The sequence below is a fragment of the Sapajus apella genome, unplaced genomic scaffold (genome assembly GCF_009761245.1).
Source record: "Sapajus apella isolate SASKATOON/1434 unplaced genomic scaffold, GSC_monkey_1.0 scaffold135, whole genome shotgun sequence".
NCBI classification, from domain to species: domain Eukaryota; kingdom Metazoa; phylum Chordata; class Mammalia; order Primates; family Cebidae; genus Sapajus; species Sapajus apella.
This window is the reverse complement of record NW_022437075.1, coordinates 3,202,335-3,215,867: the sequence shown is the minus strand read 5'-3', so window position 1 is coordinate 3,215,867 and position 13,533 is coordinate 3,202,335. Positions and strand designations below refer to the sequence as shown.

The 13,533-nt window shown below is 54.2% G+C and overlaps 1 protein-coding gene across 4 annotated transcripts in view; it reads left to right on the top strand.

Annotated features, from left to right (window-relative positions):
* Window positions 1-2,189: 2,189 nt before the first annotated feature.
* Window positions 2,190-13,533, top strand: part of BRSK1 (BR serine/threonine kinase 1) — a 25,225-nt gene continuing 13,881 nt past the window's right edge. Inside the window, exons 1-7 of one of the 4 annotated variants that reach the window (XM_032263099.1) lie at window positions 2,190-2,773; window positions 5,232-5,326; window positions 5,463-5,548; window positions 7,734-7,874; window positions 11,652-11,768; window positions 11,849-11,882; window positions 11,963-12,031. In XM_032263099.1, coding sequence (XP_032118990.1) covers window positions 2,638-2,773; window positions 5,232-5,326; window positions 5,463-5,548; window positions 7,734-7,874; window positions 11,652-11,768; window positions 11,849-11,882; window positions 11,963-12,031 — 678 coding nt within the window. In that variant the 5' untranslated portion in view covers window positions 2,190-2,637. Of the gene's footprint in view, window positions 2,774-3,558; window positions 3,825-5,231; window positions 5,327-5,462; window positions 5,553-7,733; window positions 7,875-11,651; window positions 11,769-11,848; window positions 11,883-11,962; window positions 12,032-13,533 lie in introns of those variants that run through there. The other 3 variants (XM_032263098.1, XM_032263100.1, XM_032263101.1) reach the window with 3 other exon arrangements.

The following is a 13,533-nucleotide window of genomic DNA, read 5'->3' as shown; positions in this document are numbered from 1 at the left end:
CCTGGCCAACATGGTAAAACCCCATCTGCACTAAAAATACAAAAAATTAGCTGGGCGTGGTGGCATATGTCTGTAATCCTAGCTACTTGTAGGCTCAGAAGGGAGAACTGCTTGAACCTGGGAGGTGAAGGTTGCAGTAAGCTGAGATCGTGCCACTGCACTCCAGAGACAGAGCAAGACTCCATCTCAATAAATAAATAATAAATAAATAAATAAACACACAAAAATTTCACCAGGTGTGGTGGTGCATGCCTGTAATCCCAGCTACTCAGGAGGCTGAAGCAGGAAAATCAATTGAATCCAGGAGGCAGAGGTTGCAGTGAGCTGAGATCGTGCCACTGCACTCCAGCCTGGGAGACAGAGCAAGACTCTGTCTTTAAAAAAAAAAAAGAAAGTTACAGAGGACTGGGCATCAACCAGGACATATGGCCACTCTACCTCTATGGGTCCATATGATCCGCTTCCTGGTCTCCTTTCTTCTTGGTCTCCCTCGCTTGCTCCTCTCCAGCCGAACTGGCCCCTTCAATGCTTCCACAACACACCAGACACACTCCTGCCACAGGACCTTTGCACCTGCTGTTTCCCCTGCCTGGAATGCCCCTTGCCCTTCATGGCTCAAACTCTTATTTTGCTTCCTGGCCAACAAATTGCACCCTGCTCAACAGGCCCCTCTTAATCTCCTTCCCTGCTGTAGTCACCTCCTCAGATTAGCTAACACACCATACATTTTGCCCATCGACCTTGTTGATCATCTGTTTCATCCACCAGCATGGAAGCTCCACAGGACAGGGCTTTTTGCTGATTTAGGTCACTGCCATGTTCTTACTGATAGGTACAGTGCCTGGCTGAGATTTGGCACTCATTAAAGATTTGTGTACTTAAGGTGTTGAATAGGGGATTTGGAAATCTCACAGGAGCCAAAGGGCTCCTGGGTGCATTTTGTTTTATTTTTGTTAGAGACAGGACCTCACTCTGTTGCTCTGTTGCTCAGGTTGGAGTGCAGTGGTACAAACATAGCTCACTGCAACCTTGAACTCATTGGTCCAAGCCTCAGCCTCCCCAGTGGTTGGGACTACAGGCACATGCCACCATGCCTGGCTAATTTTTAAAAATATTATTGTAGGGATCGGGTCTCGCTATGTTGTCCAGGCTGATCTTAAGCAATCTTCCCACCTTGGTCTCCCAAAATGTTGGGATTACAGGCATGAGCCACCTTGCCCAGCCCTGGGTGCTCTTTATAGGGGACTTGAGAATTAAAGGGGTATCTAACACTTTCGGGTACATGTCATAGAGGGATCTATGGCTTATGGGGAAAGCTAATGGGGGCAGCTGGGTTACTCACAGGAAAAGCACACGCTGGGGGATGAGCTGCAGTGGGGATGTATGGGGTACACCAGGGCCCACGTGAAGATGTAAAGGACCCTGTGATGAGGACAGAGAATACGTGGGGGTCTAAAAACATACACGGAGTTCAGGGGGTTCTGGAATCTTCTCTGTAGAAGTAAAGTGAATCCTAAATCAGTCTGGACTGTGGGTAGATATGGAGCCTTGACATCGGCAGGGACACAGACTTTGCCCACAAAGACCTGGGTGGGTGAGCTTAGAAGGCTAGGGAAACAGAGATGAGTTTTGGGCCAGCAACTCCAAGAATTCTTTCCCTTCTCTGTCTCTGTCTACCTCAATTTATCCCCACCTCTCCCCAGCACGTGCCCCTCCACCTGTGTGTACCCCCGGTCCCCCTGCGGGCCCCCCCGCCCCCCCGCCCCGTGCCTCTCCCCCACCTCTCTGGCAGGCCTTCCTCTCTCTGTCTCTCGGAGTCTCTGACTCTCCATCCCTCTGTTGGCTTCCAGCAGCTCCCTCTCCCTCTCCCTGTCTGTCTGCCCGGCTTGCCATTCCTTCCTTCTCTTCTGTGCCTGCCCGTCTCTGCCCTCCCTCTCTGCCTCAGCCTGTCTCTGTCGGTGTCTGCCAATCTCCGGTCTCTGTGTCAGCCAGCATCTCTCTTTGTGTATCTCCATCTCTACCCCATCTGTTGGGTCCTCTCTCTCTCCCCATCCTTCCCTCCATCCTCTCTCCTGCATCCTCCCACCTCATCTCCATCCCTCCAACTGGAGGCCCGCCCCCTCCCCCCCCCCGGCGCTCCCCCTCCCCCCTCCGAAAGGGTTAACTTTGGGGAAGGGCCCGGAGTCCCCGGATGGTGATGTCAGCGTGCCGGAGAGAAAGGACGAGGTGGCGGGGGGAGGCGGAGAGGAGGAGGAGGCGGAGGAGAGAGGGCGCGTGGGGGGGGGCGGGGGGGACCTCGGCCTGCAGCATCCGCCGGCCCGCACCTCAGACCCCCCCGGTGGGGGGAGGCGCAGGAAGCGGGGGGCCGGCCAGAAAAGGGCTGGGGAGGGGGGGCCCCGCAGCCCCCCCGGGCCATGCTGACTCCCGGGGCCTGACCCCCCGGGCCAGCCCCCCCTCCCCCAGCTCCGCGGCCCGCCGACTGGGGGGGGCCAGCCCAGCCCCCTGGGGACCCCCGGAGAGGTGGGGGGCAGCCGGGGGGGCCGGGACGGAGCGGTCGCCGGCCCCCACCGGAGAGACGGGGCGACCGGCCGCAGGGGGGGCGGCCGGGGGACCGGTCGGGCTGGGACCAAGGGCACCATGTCGTCCGGGGCCAAGGAGGGAGGCGGGGGCTCTCCTGCCTACCACCTCCCCCACCCCCACCCCCACCCACCCCAGCATGCCCAATATGTGGGCCCCTATCGGCTGGAGAAGACACTGGGCAAAGGACAGACAGGTGAGCCTAGCAGAAGGGGACACCTGGGGTGGGAGCAGGGTGGAGGTGGGGGCAGAGTAGGGATTCAGGGTATTCAAAGGGCAGGGGCTGGCTGCCCAGACCCCTGGGCCCTTCATAGAGAAGGGACTTGGAATTCAGACCCCTGAGACCCAGGGTGGAGGGGGTGGGGGCACAGACTCTGAGGTCCTGGAGGAGAGGAGCTGGGGACCTGGACTCCTGGGTCTGAGGGAGGAGGAGCTGGGGACCTGAACTCCTGGGTCTCAGAGAGGGGGGCCTGGGGGTCTAGACTCCTGGGTCTGAGGAAGGAGGGGCTGTGCCTGAACTCCTGAGTCTGAGGGAGGAGGGGCTGGGGTCCTGGACTCCTGGGTCTTAGGGAGGAGGGGCTGGGGTCCTGGATTCCTGGGTCTGTAGGAGGAGGGGCTGGGGTCTGGACTCCTGGGTCTGAGGGAGGAGGGGCTGGGGGCCTGGACTCCTGGGTCTGAGGGAGGAGGGACTGGGGTCTGGACTCCTGGGTCTGAGGGAGGAGGGGCTGGGGGCCTGGACCCCTGGGTCTGAGGGAGGAGGGGCTGGGGTCTGGACTCCTGGGTCTGAAGGAGGAGGGGCTGGGGGCCTGAACTCTTGGGTCTGAGGATGAGGGTGGTCGGAACCCCGAGTGTTGGGACAGGGAGTTTGGGGCCCCAGAGGCTGGAGGGGCTCCAGGGCCGCGGAGGGGAAGAAGGCGGCCTGCGGAAGGGGCCGGCTGGGAGCTGAGGCTCTTGCTGCAGTACAGCTGCAGACTGGGGTGGAGTGCCTCTGTCCTGGGAAGCGTCTTCCCTCTCCACCGTCCTCTGGCCTCCTGCTCTCCAGGCATCGAGTTGGGGTGATGGGGCTGTGGGGCCTAGTATGCTCTCCCCCTCTTTGGTGTGCTGGCTCAGAGTGGGAAATAGGAGGGAGGGTGGGAAGGTGGGCTGCAGCAGGCGAGCCTCCCGGAGCGGCTGTGGAAAGGGCGTTCATCCTCTGCTGTTGCTGAACGCTGGCCACCGGCCGCGGCCGCCTTCCTGCCGGATGGATGGTGGGTGGAGGTGACATGGGAGCTAAACACCCAGGGTCTCTATGAAGCTCAGGGCCAGAGTCCACAGGAGTGGGGACCTGGTCATGACTAGGAGATGAGACCTTAGGGAAAAGGAGAGGGCCAGAGCCCCAGATCCTGGTGGTAAGAGTGTGAAGGTGTTGCTGACCTGAATTCCTGAGTTACAAGAGAGGAAGGGGTCAGACCTAGACTGGGTCTGAGGGAGGAGGGGCTGGGGCCTGGGCTTCTGGGTCTGGGGGAGGAGGGGCTGGGGCCTGGGCTACTGGGTCTGGGGGAGGAGGGGCTAGGGGCCTGGACTCTTAGGTCTGGAGGAGGAGGTGCTAGGGGTCTGGACTCCTAGTCTGAGGGAGGAGGGCTAGGGGTCTAAACTGCTGGGTCTGAGGGAGGAAGGGCTGGGGTCTGAACTGCTGGGTCTGAGGGAGGAGGAGCCGGGGGTCTGGACCGCTGGGTCTGAGGGAGGAGGGGCTAGGGGTCTGGACTGCTGGGTCTGAGGGAGGAGGGGCTGGGGGTCTGGACTGCTGGGTCTGAGGGAAGAGGGGCTGGGGGTCTGGACTGCTGGGTCTGAGGGAGGAGGGGCTGGGGGTCTGGAAGACTGGATCGGAGGGAGGAGGGGCTGGGGGTCTGGAAGGCTGGGTCTGAGGGTGGAGGGGCTGGGGTCTGGACTGCTGGGTCTGAAGGAGGAGGGCTGGGTTCTGGACTGCTGGGTCTGAGGGAGGAGGGGCTGGGGTTCTGGACACCTGGGCCTGTAGCTTTAGGGGCTAGCCAGGGCTAGGTCTGTGGCTTTGGGGGCTCAGGTCCTGGAGTCGAGAGTCCTGGGGAGAGGTGTGGGCTGGGAGACTGGATATACCCTTGGGGTCTGCGTGCTGTCTGTTATGGCTGCCATGAAGAGAAGACCCAGGAAGGCAGTTGGGGCTGCAGAGTTGGGAGGAGGTGGAGGGGCAAATGTGAGATTATAGTCATTGGGAGTCATAGGGTCTCCAAAACACTGAAAGGCAGAGAATACAAGGAAGTGATGGGGAGAGAGACAGAGAAAGAGAGAGAGAGGGGCTTGGAGGACACAGACGGGGAGACACGGTGAGGAAGGAATGCGTGGCAGGCAGGCTCCCTAGGACTGGGAAGGTGAGGGCCAGGTGGTGGCCAGTGGAGGAGAGGGGCGCATGGGTGATGGGCAGTAAGGAAGAAGGGAAGTGGCATCAGGGAAGGAGGAAGGGGGAAGGGGTGGCTTTGTGGGAGTGTGGGCTGTCAGCCCCAGGAGTTCAGGTCTGATGCATTTGGGCCACTGTTAAAACAGCCAGCCGGGGAAGAAGTGAGCAGGGTGGCCAAGAGGGGACACAGGCGCTGAGGGGGAAGGGGACCTGGCAGAACACCCTGCAATTTCTGCTCCCCCAGGGCTGGTTAAACTTGGGGTGCACTGCATCACGGGTCAGAAGGTCGCCATCAAGATTGTGAACCGGGAGAAGCTGTCGGAGTCGGTGCTGATGAAGGTGTGTGTGCCTGCCGCGCCCCTTGCCCCTCAGTGTTTGTGATTCCGTGTGTCTGCGGGGGAGGCCTCTGTGCTGAGGGCACGGAGGGGGCCGTGCTGACCTCTGTTCCCGTGTCCCTGCCCCTCTTGGCCCTCAGGTGGAGCGGGAGATTGCCATCCTGAAGCTCATCGAACACCCGCATGTCCTCAAGCTCCACGACGTCTACGAGAACAAGAAATATTTGTAGGTATTTATAGACACCCAGCCCTGCCCCATCCTCCCTCCCTAAGTTAGAGGGTGGGACTTCTCCAGAAACAGGGCCCAGGGGGGCCTGGGGAACCTGGAGCTCTCCAGGCTGGACCACTGGAGGCCCAGTCCCTTGCCTGTTGCACAGGGGAGTCCCCGACACACTGGGAACCCCGCTGTTCCCACACTGTGTTGGGTCCGAGGCTAAAGACAGAGCGGCTGAGCTCCAGCTCCTCACCCTGCTGTACTGCAGGGAATACCCTCTGCTAGATAAGCAGGGTGCCCGAGACCAGACCCAATTTAACATGGACAGATGCCCCTGTTTGTAAGGCAAGGGGCCTAGCAAAGCCCAAAGGATCTTCCCAAACTCCCCCTCTGGAGCACTGGAGAGTCCCCCTCCTCCTCGGCATAACTTAGGGTCCTATGGCTGGACACCCCAACAATGGGCCGCCTTAGGAGTTCTGAGTCAGTTTCTCAAAGTCAGTCACCCACCAGGAAGGATGGGGGTGGGGGCCCAGCTGTCCAAGCTCCAGAGAATGGGCCTCTTTGTCCAAACTCTGGTGACCCAAAGGACAGCTGGGCTGGGTGGCGGGAGAGGGGAGAGCCCCCCCTACCCCCACACCCAGTGCCCAGGATGAACTGACGTCAGGTCCATCCATGCGGAGGCAGGTTTCACACGCAGGAAGCTGCCTTCCCTGGTGCTCGAGACTTGCTTTCAGGTTTTTTCCCCTCGTGTGGTGGTAGGAGGGAATATTGTCCAAACCAGGGCACTGTCGCCCCCACTCCACCCTTGACATAGGGAGGCAGGGCCATGGGAGTTTATGCTTTGGGCAGGAATCTCAGCCATCTAAGAGCTCATAGAAATTGAGCTCTTGGGGCCAGGCACAGTGGCTCACATCTGTAATCCAGCACTTTGGGAGGCCAAGGTGGGCGGATTGCTTGAAGAGTTCCAGACCAGCCTGGGCAACATGCCAAAACCCCGTCTCTACAAAAATACAAAAATTAGCCAGGCATGGTGGTGTGCACCTGTAGCCCCTGCTACCTGGGGGGCTAGGGTGGGAGGATTGCCTGATCCTGGTAGGTTGAGGCTGGAGTGGGCTGTTTTTGTGCTGCTGTACTCAAGCACGAAGTGAGACCCTATCTCAAAAAAAAAGGAAATTGAGCTTTTGTTTCCCAGAAGCTGATGGGAATTAGCATTAACCTCCCAGAGCCTCATGGGATTTGGAGTCTAGAATCCAAATGGTTGATGGAGGCCAGGCGCGGTGGCTCACGCCTGTAATCCCAGCACTTTGGGAGGCCAAGGCGGGTGGATCACTTAAAGTCGGGAGTTCGAGACCAGCCTGGCCAACATGGCAAAACCCTGTCTCTACTAAAAATACAAAAATTAACTGAGTGTGGTGGCATACACCTGTAGTCTCAGATTCTTGGGAGGCTGAGGTGGGAGAATTGCTTGAACCTGGGAGGCAGAGGCTGCAGTGAGCTGAGATCATGCCACTGCATTTCAGCATAACAGCAACTCTGTCGCAAAAAAAAAATGAAACAAACAAAAACCCAAACAATAACAACAAAAAAACACCAAATGGTTGACGGAAACTGGGATCCCCTGTGTCCCAGAGGCTTATGAGAAGTGGGGGTTTTTAACTTCTAGGCGCTGATGGGAGTTGTCATCTGTTGCGTCACAGAAGGTAGCTTGGACTGTTGCACCTTGCAATCATTAATGCCTGAAATTAATTCAAATTTTAGGTTCTTCATCCCAGAGGGAAACAGAGGCTTGGCTTCCTAGGGGCTAATAGGAGTAGGGGTATCTTTACTTCCCAGGCTCCTATAAGAATTGGGGTCTTTGTCCTTCAGGTGCTAATAGAGTTGCCTTATCTCCTGAAACCATTAGGAGTCAGAGTGTTGATTCCCCTCCAAAGTTGGCATGGGAGGCTCTGCTGCCCAGGGCTAATGGGACTTGAGTTTGGTTTCCTAGAGGCTGGGGGAAACTAGAGTCACTTCCTCCCAGGGAGTGATGGGAATTGGAGTCTCTTTCTCCCAGGGACCCATGGGAATTTGGTCTCTTCCTCCCAAGGATAATGGGAATTGGAGTTCTCTGCCTCCAGGGGCCAATGGAAGTGGGAGGCCAGGCCCTCTGGTCATCCACATGCCCCTTCCAGCCCTCTGCCCCCTCTATATCCTTCAGGTACCTGGTTCTGGAGCACGTCTCAGGGGGTGAGCTATTCGACTACCTGGTAAAGAAGGGGAGACTGACTCCCAAGGAGGCCCGGAAGTTCTTCCGCCAGATTGTGTCTGCGCTGGACTTCTGCCACAGCTACTCCATCTGGTGAGCTGGCAGCTTGAGGGCGAGGCGGGACTGGGGGCTGCCCAGGGGACATGGCCTTGGGGGCATGTGGAAGTCTGAGCAAAAGCCATGTGGTCAGCCCTTAAATCTTTTATCCCATTGAGACATAACTCACATAACATAAAATTCCTCCTTTTAAAGTGGTTTGTGATATATTTGCAATGGTATACATCTGCTACTATGGACTTTTAGAATTTTAGAACATTTTAGAACATTTTCATCACCCTACACGCATTAAGTAAGCAGTCACTCACCATTTTCCTCCTGCCTCCAGGCCTTGGCAACCTACTTTCTGTCTGTATGGATTTACCTATTCCAGACACTTCATATAAATGGAATCATACCATGCATGGCCCTTTTCGTCTTGTTTTGTTTTGTTTTTGAGGCAGAGTTCTGCTCTTGTCACCCAGCAGGAGTGCGATGGCATGATCTTGGCTCACTGCAACCTCCGCATCCCAGGTTCAATTGATTCTCCTGTCTCAGCCTCCCCAGTAGCTGGGATAACAGGTGCACACCACTGCACCTGGCTAATATTGTATTTTTTTAGTAGAGACAGGGTCTCACCATGTTGGCCAGGCTGGTCTTGAACTCCTGACCTCAGGTGATCTGCCCACCTCAGCCTCCCAAACAGCTGGGATTACAGGTGTGAGCCACCACGCCAGGCTGATACATGGCCCCTTGTGACTGGCTTCTGTAACTTAGCAAAATGTCTTCCATTTTCATGTATATTATAGCAGTTACCAATACTTTCATTCCTTTTCATGGCTGAATAATATTCCATTGCATGGATAAGCCACATTTGTTTATCCGTTCATCTGTTGATGGACAGTTTGGTTCTTTTCTCTTCTTGGTTATTATGAGTAACATAAATATGAACACTCACGTACAAGTTTTCATGCATACCTACGTTTTCAGTTCTCTTGGGCACATACCTAGGAGTGGAATTGCTGGGTCATGTGGCAGTCTCTATTTAGCCTTTTGAGGGACTGCCAGCCTGTTTTCCAAAGTGCTTCACAGTTTGATGGTTCTAATCTCTGCCCACCCTCATCAACACCTGTTATTATCTCTCTTTGATTACAGCAATCTTGGTGGATGTGAAGTAGCATCTGATTGGGGTTTTGCTTTGCATTTCTCTAAGGATTTCTGATGTTGGGCATCTTTTTATGTGTTTATTGGTCACTTATAGATTTGGAGAAATATTTATTCAGATTCTTTGCCCTCCCCCCCCCCCTTTTTTTTTTTTTCGAGACAGCCTTGAGCCTTGCTCTGTTGCCCCGGCTGGAGTGCAATGGCATGATCTCAACTCACTGCAACCTCTGCCTCCCAGGTTCAATTGATTCTCCTGCCTCAGCCTCCCAAGTAGCTGAGATTGCAGGCATGTGCCACCATGCCTGGTTAATTTTTGTATTTTTAGTAGAGACGGGGTTTTACCATGTTGCCCAGGCTGGTCTTGAACTCCTAACTTCAGGTGATCTGCCCACCTCAGCCTCCCAAAGTGTTAGGATTACAGGTGTGAGCCACTGCGCCCTGCCTTTTTGCCCATTTTTAATTCAGTTATTTTTTTAAATTTGATTTAGTCTTTTTATTATTGATTTGTAAGACTTTTTTATTCTAGGAAGAAAAGATAACTCTAGGAATAACTCCTAAAACTTACTTATTTTGGGCTGGACTCAGTGGCTCACACCTGTAATCCCAGCACTTTGGGAGGCCGAGGCGGGTAGATAATGAGGTTAGGAGTTCAAGTCCAGCCTGGCCAACACAGTGAAACCTCATCTCTACTAAAAATACAAAAATTAGCCGAGTGTAGTGGCACGCGCCTGCAGTCCCAGCTACTTGGGAGGCTGAGACGGTAGAATTGTTTGAACCCAGGAGGCGGAGGTTACAGTGAGCCCAGATCCTGCCACTGCACTCCAGCCTGAGTGACCGACCAAGACTCCGTCTCAAAAAAAACCTAAATATGCAACATTTTTATAACTGATAAGGTGCAAAATGAATGCTTTCATCTTTTAGCCTCCTTTATCTGCATATCTCTCCCACTAAGATGTGTTTCGGAGATGGGGTGAGGATCAGGGTGAAGGGGCTCAGACCTGGGGTAAAGGTTGATGATAAAAAGGCCGCCTATTTAAATTTTCAGGTTTTGGGTTTTTTAAAAACATTTTTTGAGACAGAGTTTCGCTGTCACTCAGGCTGGAGTGCAATGGCACAATCTTGGTTCACTGCAACCTTCACCTCCTGGATTCAAGCGATTCTCCTGTTTCAATCTCCCAAGTAGCTGGGATTACAGGTAGCCACCACCATGCCTGGCTAATTGTTGTATTTTTAGTAGAGACGGGGTTTCATCATGTTGGCCAGGCTGGTCTCAAACTCCTGACCGCAGGTAATTCGCCCGCCTCTGCCTCCTGAGGTGCTGGATGACAGGCTTGAGCCACAGCACCTAGCCCTGTTTAAATTTTGACACCTTCCTATTGACAAGACTGTCAAAACCCTGATATTAAAACCCTGGCCTCTAGGGGGAGATGTTCAACATATTTAACAAATATGACCCAGTTAATGGCCAGGCAAATGGAAACCGCAGAATCCTACACTCCCTCTCGCCCCAGACATCAACCGTTAAATCTTGAGGAGTTTGGTTCAGCGGTGGGAAGGTCCGAAGAGAGGGACCAAGGATTTTAAGAACCAGCTTCGTATCAGCTTTACCTCAAAATATCTTGCTTTGTACATATTCAAATAGTTATGGATAAACAAATACGACGTCTGGGATCTCCTATAAATGAATGTGGGCAGGGGGGGAGTACGTAAGGGATGTAAATGAGGTAAGACTGGACCTAAGTTGATAGTGGATGAAGCTGGGAGGTGGGTAAGTCAGGCTTCCTCATACTTTCTCTCCAGTTTTGGGCACATCTGTGATTGTGTGTTATAAAGTTTCCAAAGCCAGACGTTATGATGCACACCTGTGGTAGCAGCTTCTCAGGAGGCTGAGGCCAGAGGATCACTTGTGCTGGGGAGGTCGTGGCTGCAGTGAGCTATAATCGTGCCACCGCACTCCAGGCTGGGCAACAGAGTGGGACCCCACCTCTAAAAATACACTTGATCTTAGCCAAAAGGCAGAGAAGTGATGCCCATTTCTAAAATTAAAAAATAAAAAAGGCTGGGAGCGGTGGCTCACGCATGTAATCCCAGAACTTTGGGAGGCTGAGGCAGGGCAGATCACCCGAGGTCAGGAGTCTGAGACCAGCCTGGCCAACATGGTAAAAACCCCATCTCTACTAAAAATACAAAAATTAGCCAGGTGTGGTGGCGCATGCCTGCAATCCCAGCTACTTGGGAGGCTGAGGCAAGATAATCGCTTGAACCTGGGAGGCGGAGGTTGCAGTGAGCTGAAATCATGCCACTGCACTCCAACCTGGGCGACAGTGCGAGACTCCATTTCAAAATAAATAAGGCCAGATGTGGTGGCTACTCCGGAGACTGAGGCAGGAGAATCACTTGAATCCAGGAGGCGGAGGCTGCAGTGAGCTGAGATGGTGTTTGCACTCCAGCCCGAGCAACAGAGCGAGACTGTCTCAAAAATAAAATAAAATAAAATAAATTAAAAAGAAAATTTAAAAACAGACCAAAATAAATGAATGATAATTAATGGTCTCTCACCCCCTGAAAAACCAAAAAGTATGCAGAAGTGTTCCACTGTGAGAGCCAGTGAGTGGGGCCTGGGCCTCCTGGGAGGAAGGAAGAGGCCTGAGCCCCACCTGGCTGTCTCAGCCACAGAGACCTAAAGCCCGAGAACCTGCTTTTGGATGAGAAAAACAACATCCGCATTGCAGACTTCGGCATGGCGTCCCTGCAGGTGGGGGACAGCCTCCTGGAGACCAGCTGCGGGTGAGTGGGGGCCGGGCTTCCGAGGCCCTGGGCAGGGGCGTAGAAGCCGGCTGGAGGCTCACATCAGCTCTCTCCCTCAGGTCCCCCCATTATGCGTGTCCAGAAGTGATTAAGGTGAGTGAGGGGCGCGTGATAGGGAGAGGGGTGGCGGTGGCAGTGAGGACGATGGAGTCACAACTGGCCTTCCCTTCCAGGGGGAGAAGTATGACGGGCGCCGGGCAGACATGTGGAGCTGTGGAGTCATCCTCTTCGCCCTGCTCGTGGTAAGGCGCCCTCACCTGTCCTGCCATTTCTAGACCAATCCCACCTGCTGGGAGCATAGGACAGTACATTCCATCTTCACTGGGGGTCACCTCCCGCATTTATTTATGTATTTATTTATTATTTTTAATTTTTTTATTTATTAAAATTTTTTTTTTGAGACTGTCTCACCCTGTCACCCAGGCTGGAGTGCAGTGGCACAATCTCAGGTCACTGCAACCTCCCGGGTTCGAGCGATTCTCCTGCCTCAGCCTCCCAAGTAGCTGGGATTACAGGCGCCCACCACCACACCCAGCTAATTTTTGTATTTTTAGTAGAGACTGGGTTTCACCATGTTAACCAGGTTGGTTTCGAGCTCCTGGCCTCAAGTGATCCAACCGCTTCGGCCTCCCAGAATGCTGGAATTACAACTGTGAGCTACCGTGCCCAGCAGCTCATTATTATTTTTATTTGTTTTTACGGTTTTGAGACAGGGTCTCGTTCTGTTGCCCAGGCTGGAGTGCAGTGGCACCATCGCAGCTCACGTCGCAGCCCCCCAGTGATCTGCCTGCCTCAGCCTCCCAAAGTGCTGGGATTATAGGCATGAGCCACCACGCCTGGCCAGAAGCAGTGTTTTATGCCAGGCACTGTTCCAAGCATGCTGTTTCACATAATTCTCTCAGCAGTCGCAGAGGGGAAGTGACGGGCCCGTGGGCACGCAGCTGATAAGCGGCAGGCCTGGGGTCAGTCCTTGGTCTCTTAACCACCAGGCTACATGACGGACAGTAGGGGCAATGAGGTCAGCTCCAAGCTGCCTTCGTGGGGCTCAGCGCTCCATGGGGAGAACAGCCAAGGTGCTCTGGAGACCAGCTAAAAACATTCGTAACTCAGCCGTTCTTCACTTGGTGGCTCAAAGCCCAGGGCCGGTCATGGTGGCTCATGCCTGTAATCCTAGAACTTTGGGAGGCTGAGGTGGGCGGATCACGAGGTCAGGAGTTCAAGACCAGACTGGCCAATATGGGGAAATCCTGTCTCTACTAAAAATATAAAAATTAGCCAGGCATGGTGGCACGCACCTGTACTCTCAGCTACTTGGGAGGCTGAGGCAGAAGAATTACTTGAACCCGGGAGGCGGAGGTTGCAGTGAGCCGAGATCATGCCACTGCACTCTAACATGGGCAACAGAGTGAGACTCTGTCTCAAAAAATAAATCAATAAAGGCTGCATGCGGTGGCTCACGCCTGTAATCCCAGCACTCTGGGAGGCCGAGGTGGGCAGATCACCTGAGGTCGGGAATTCAAGAGCAGCCTGACCAACATGAAGAAACCTCATATCTACTAAAAATACAAAATTAGGCAGGCGTGGTGGCAGGCACCTGTAATCCCAGCTGCTTGGTAGGCTTCTCTCAGCTTCCCTCAGTGTCCTCACCTGCACCATGGAAGTAAGCATAGTACCTATCATTGTAAGTGTTTTATTTATTTATTTATTTTTTTTTTATTTTTTATTTTGAGATGGAGTTTCGCTC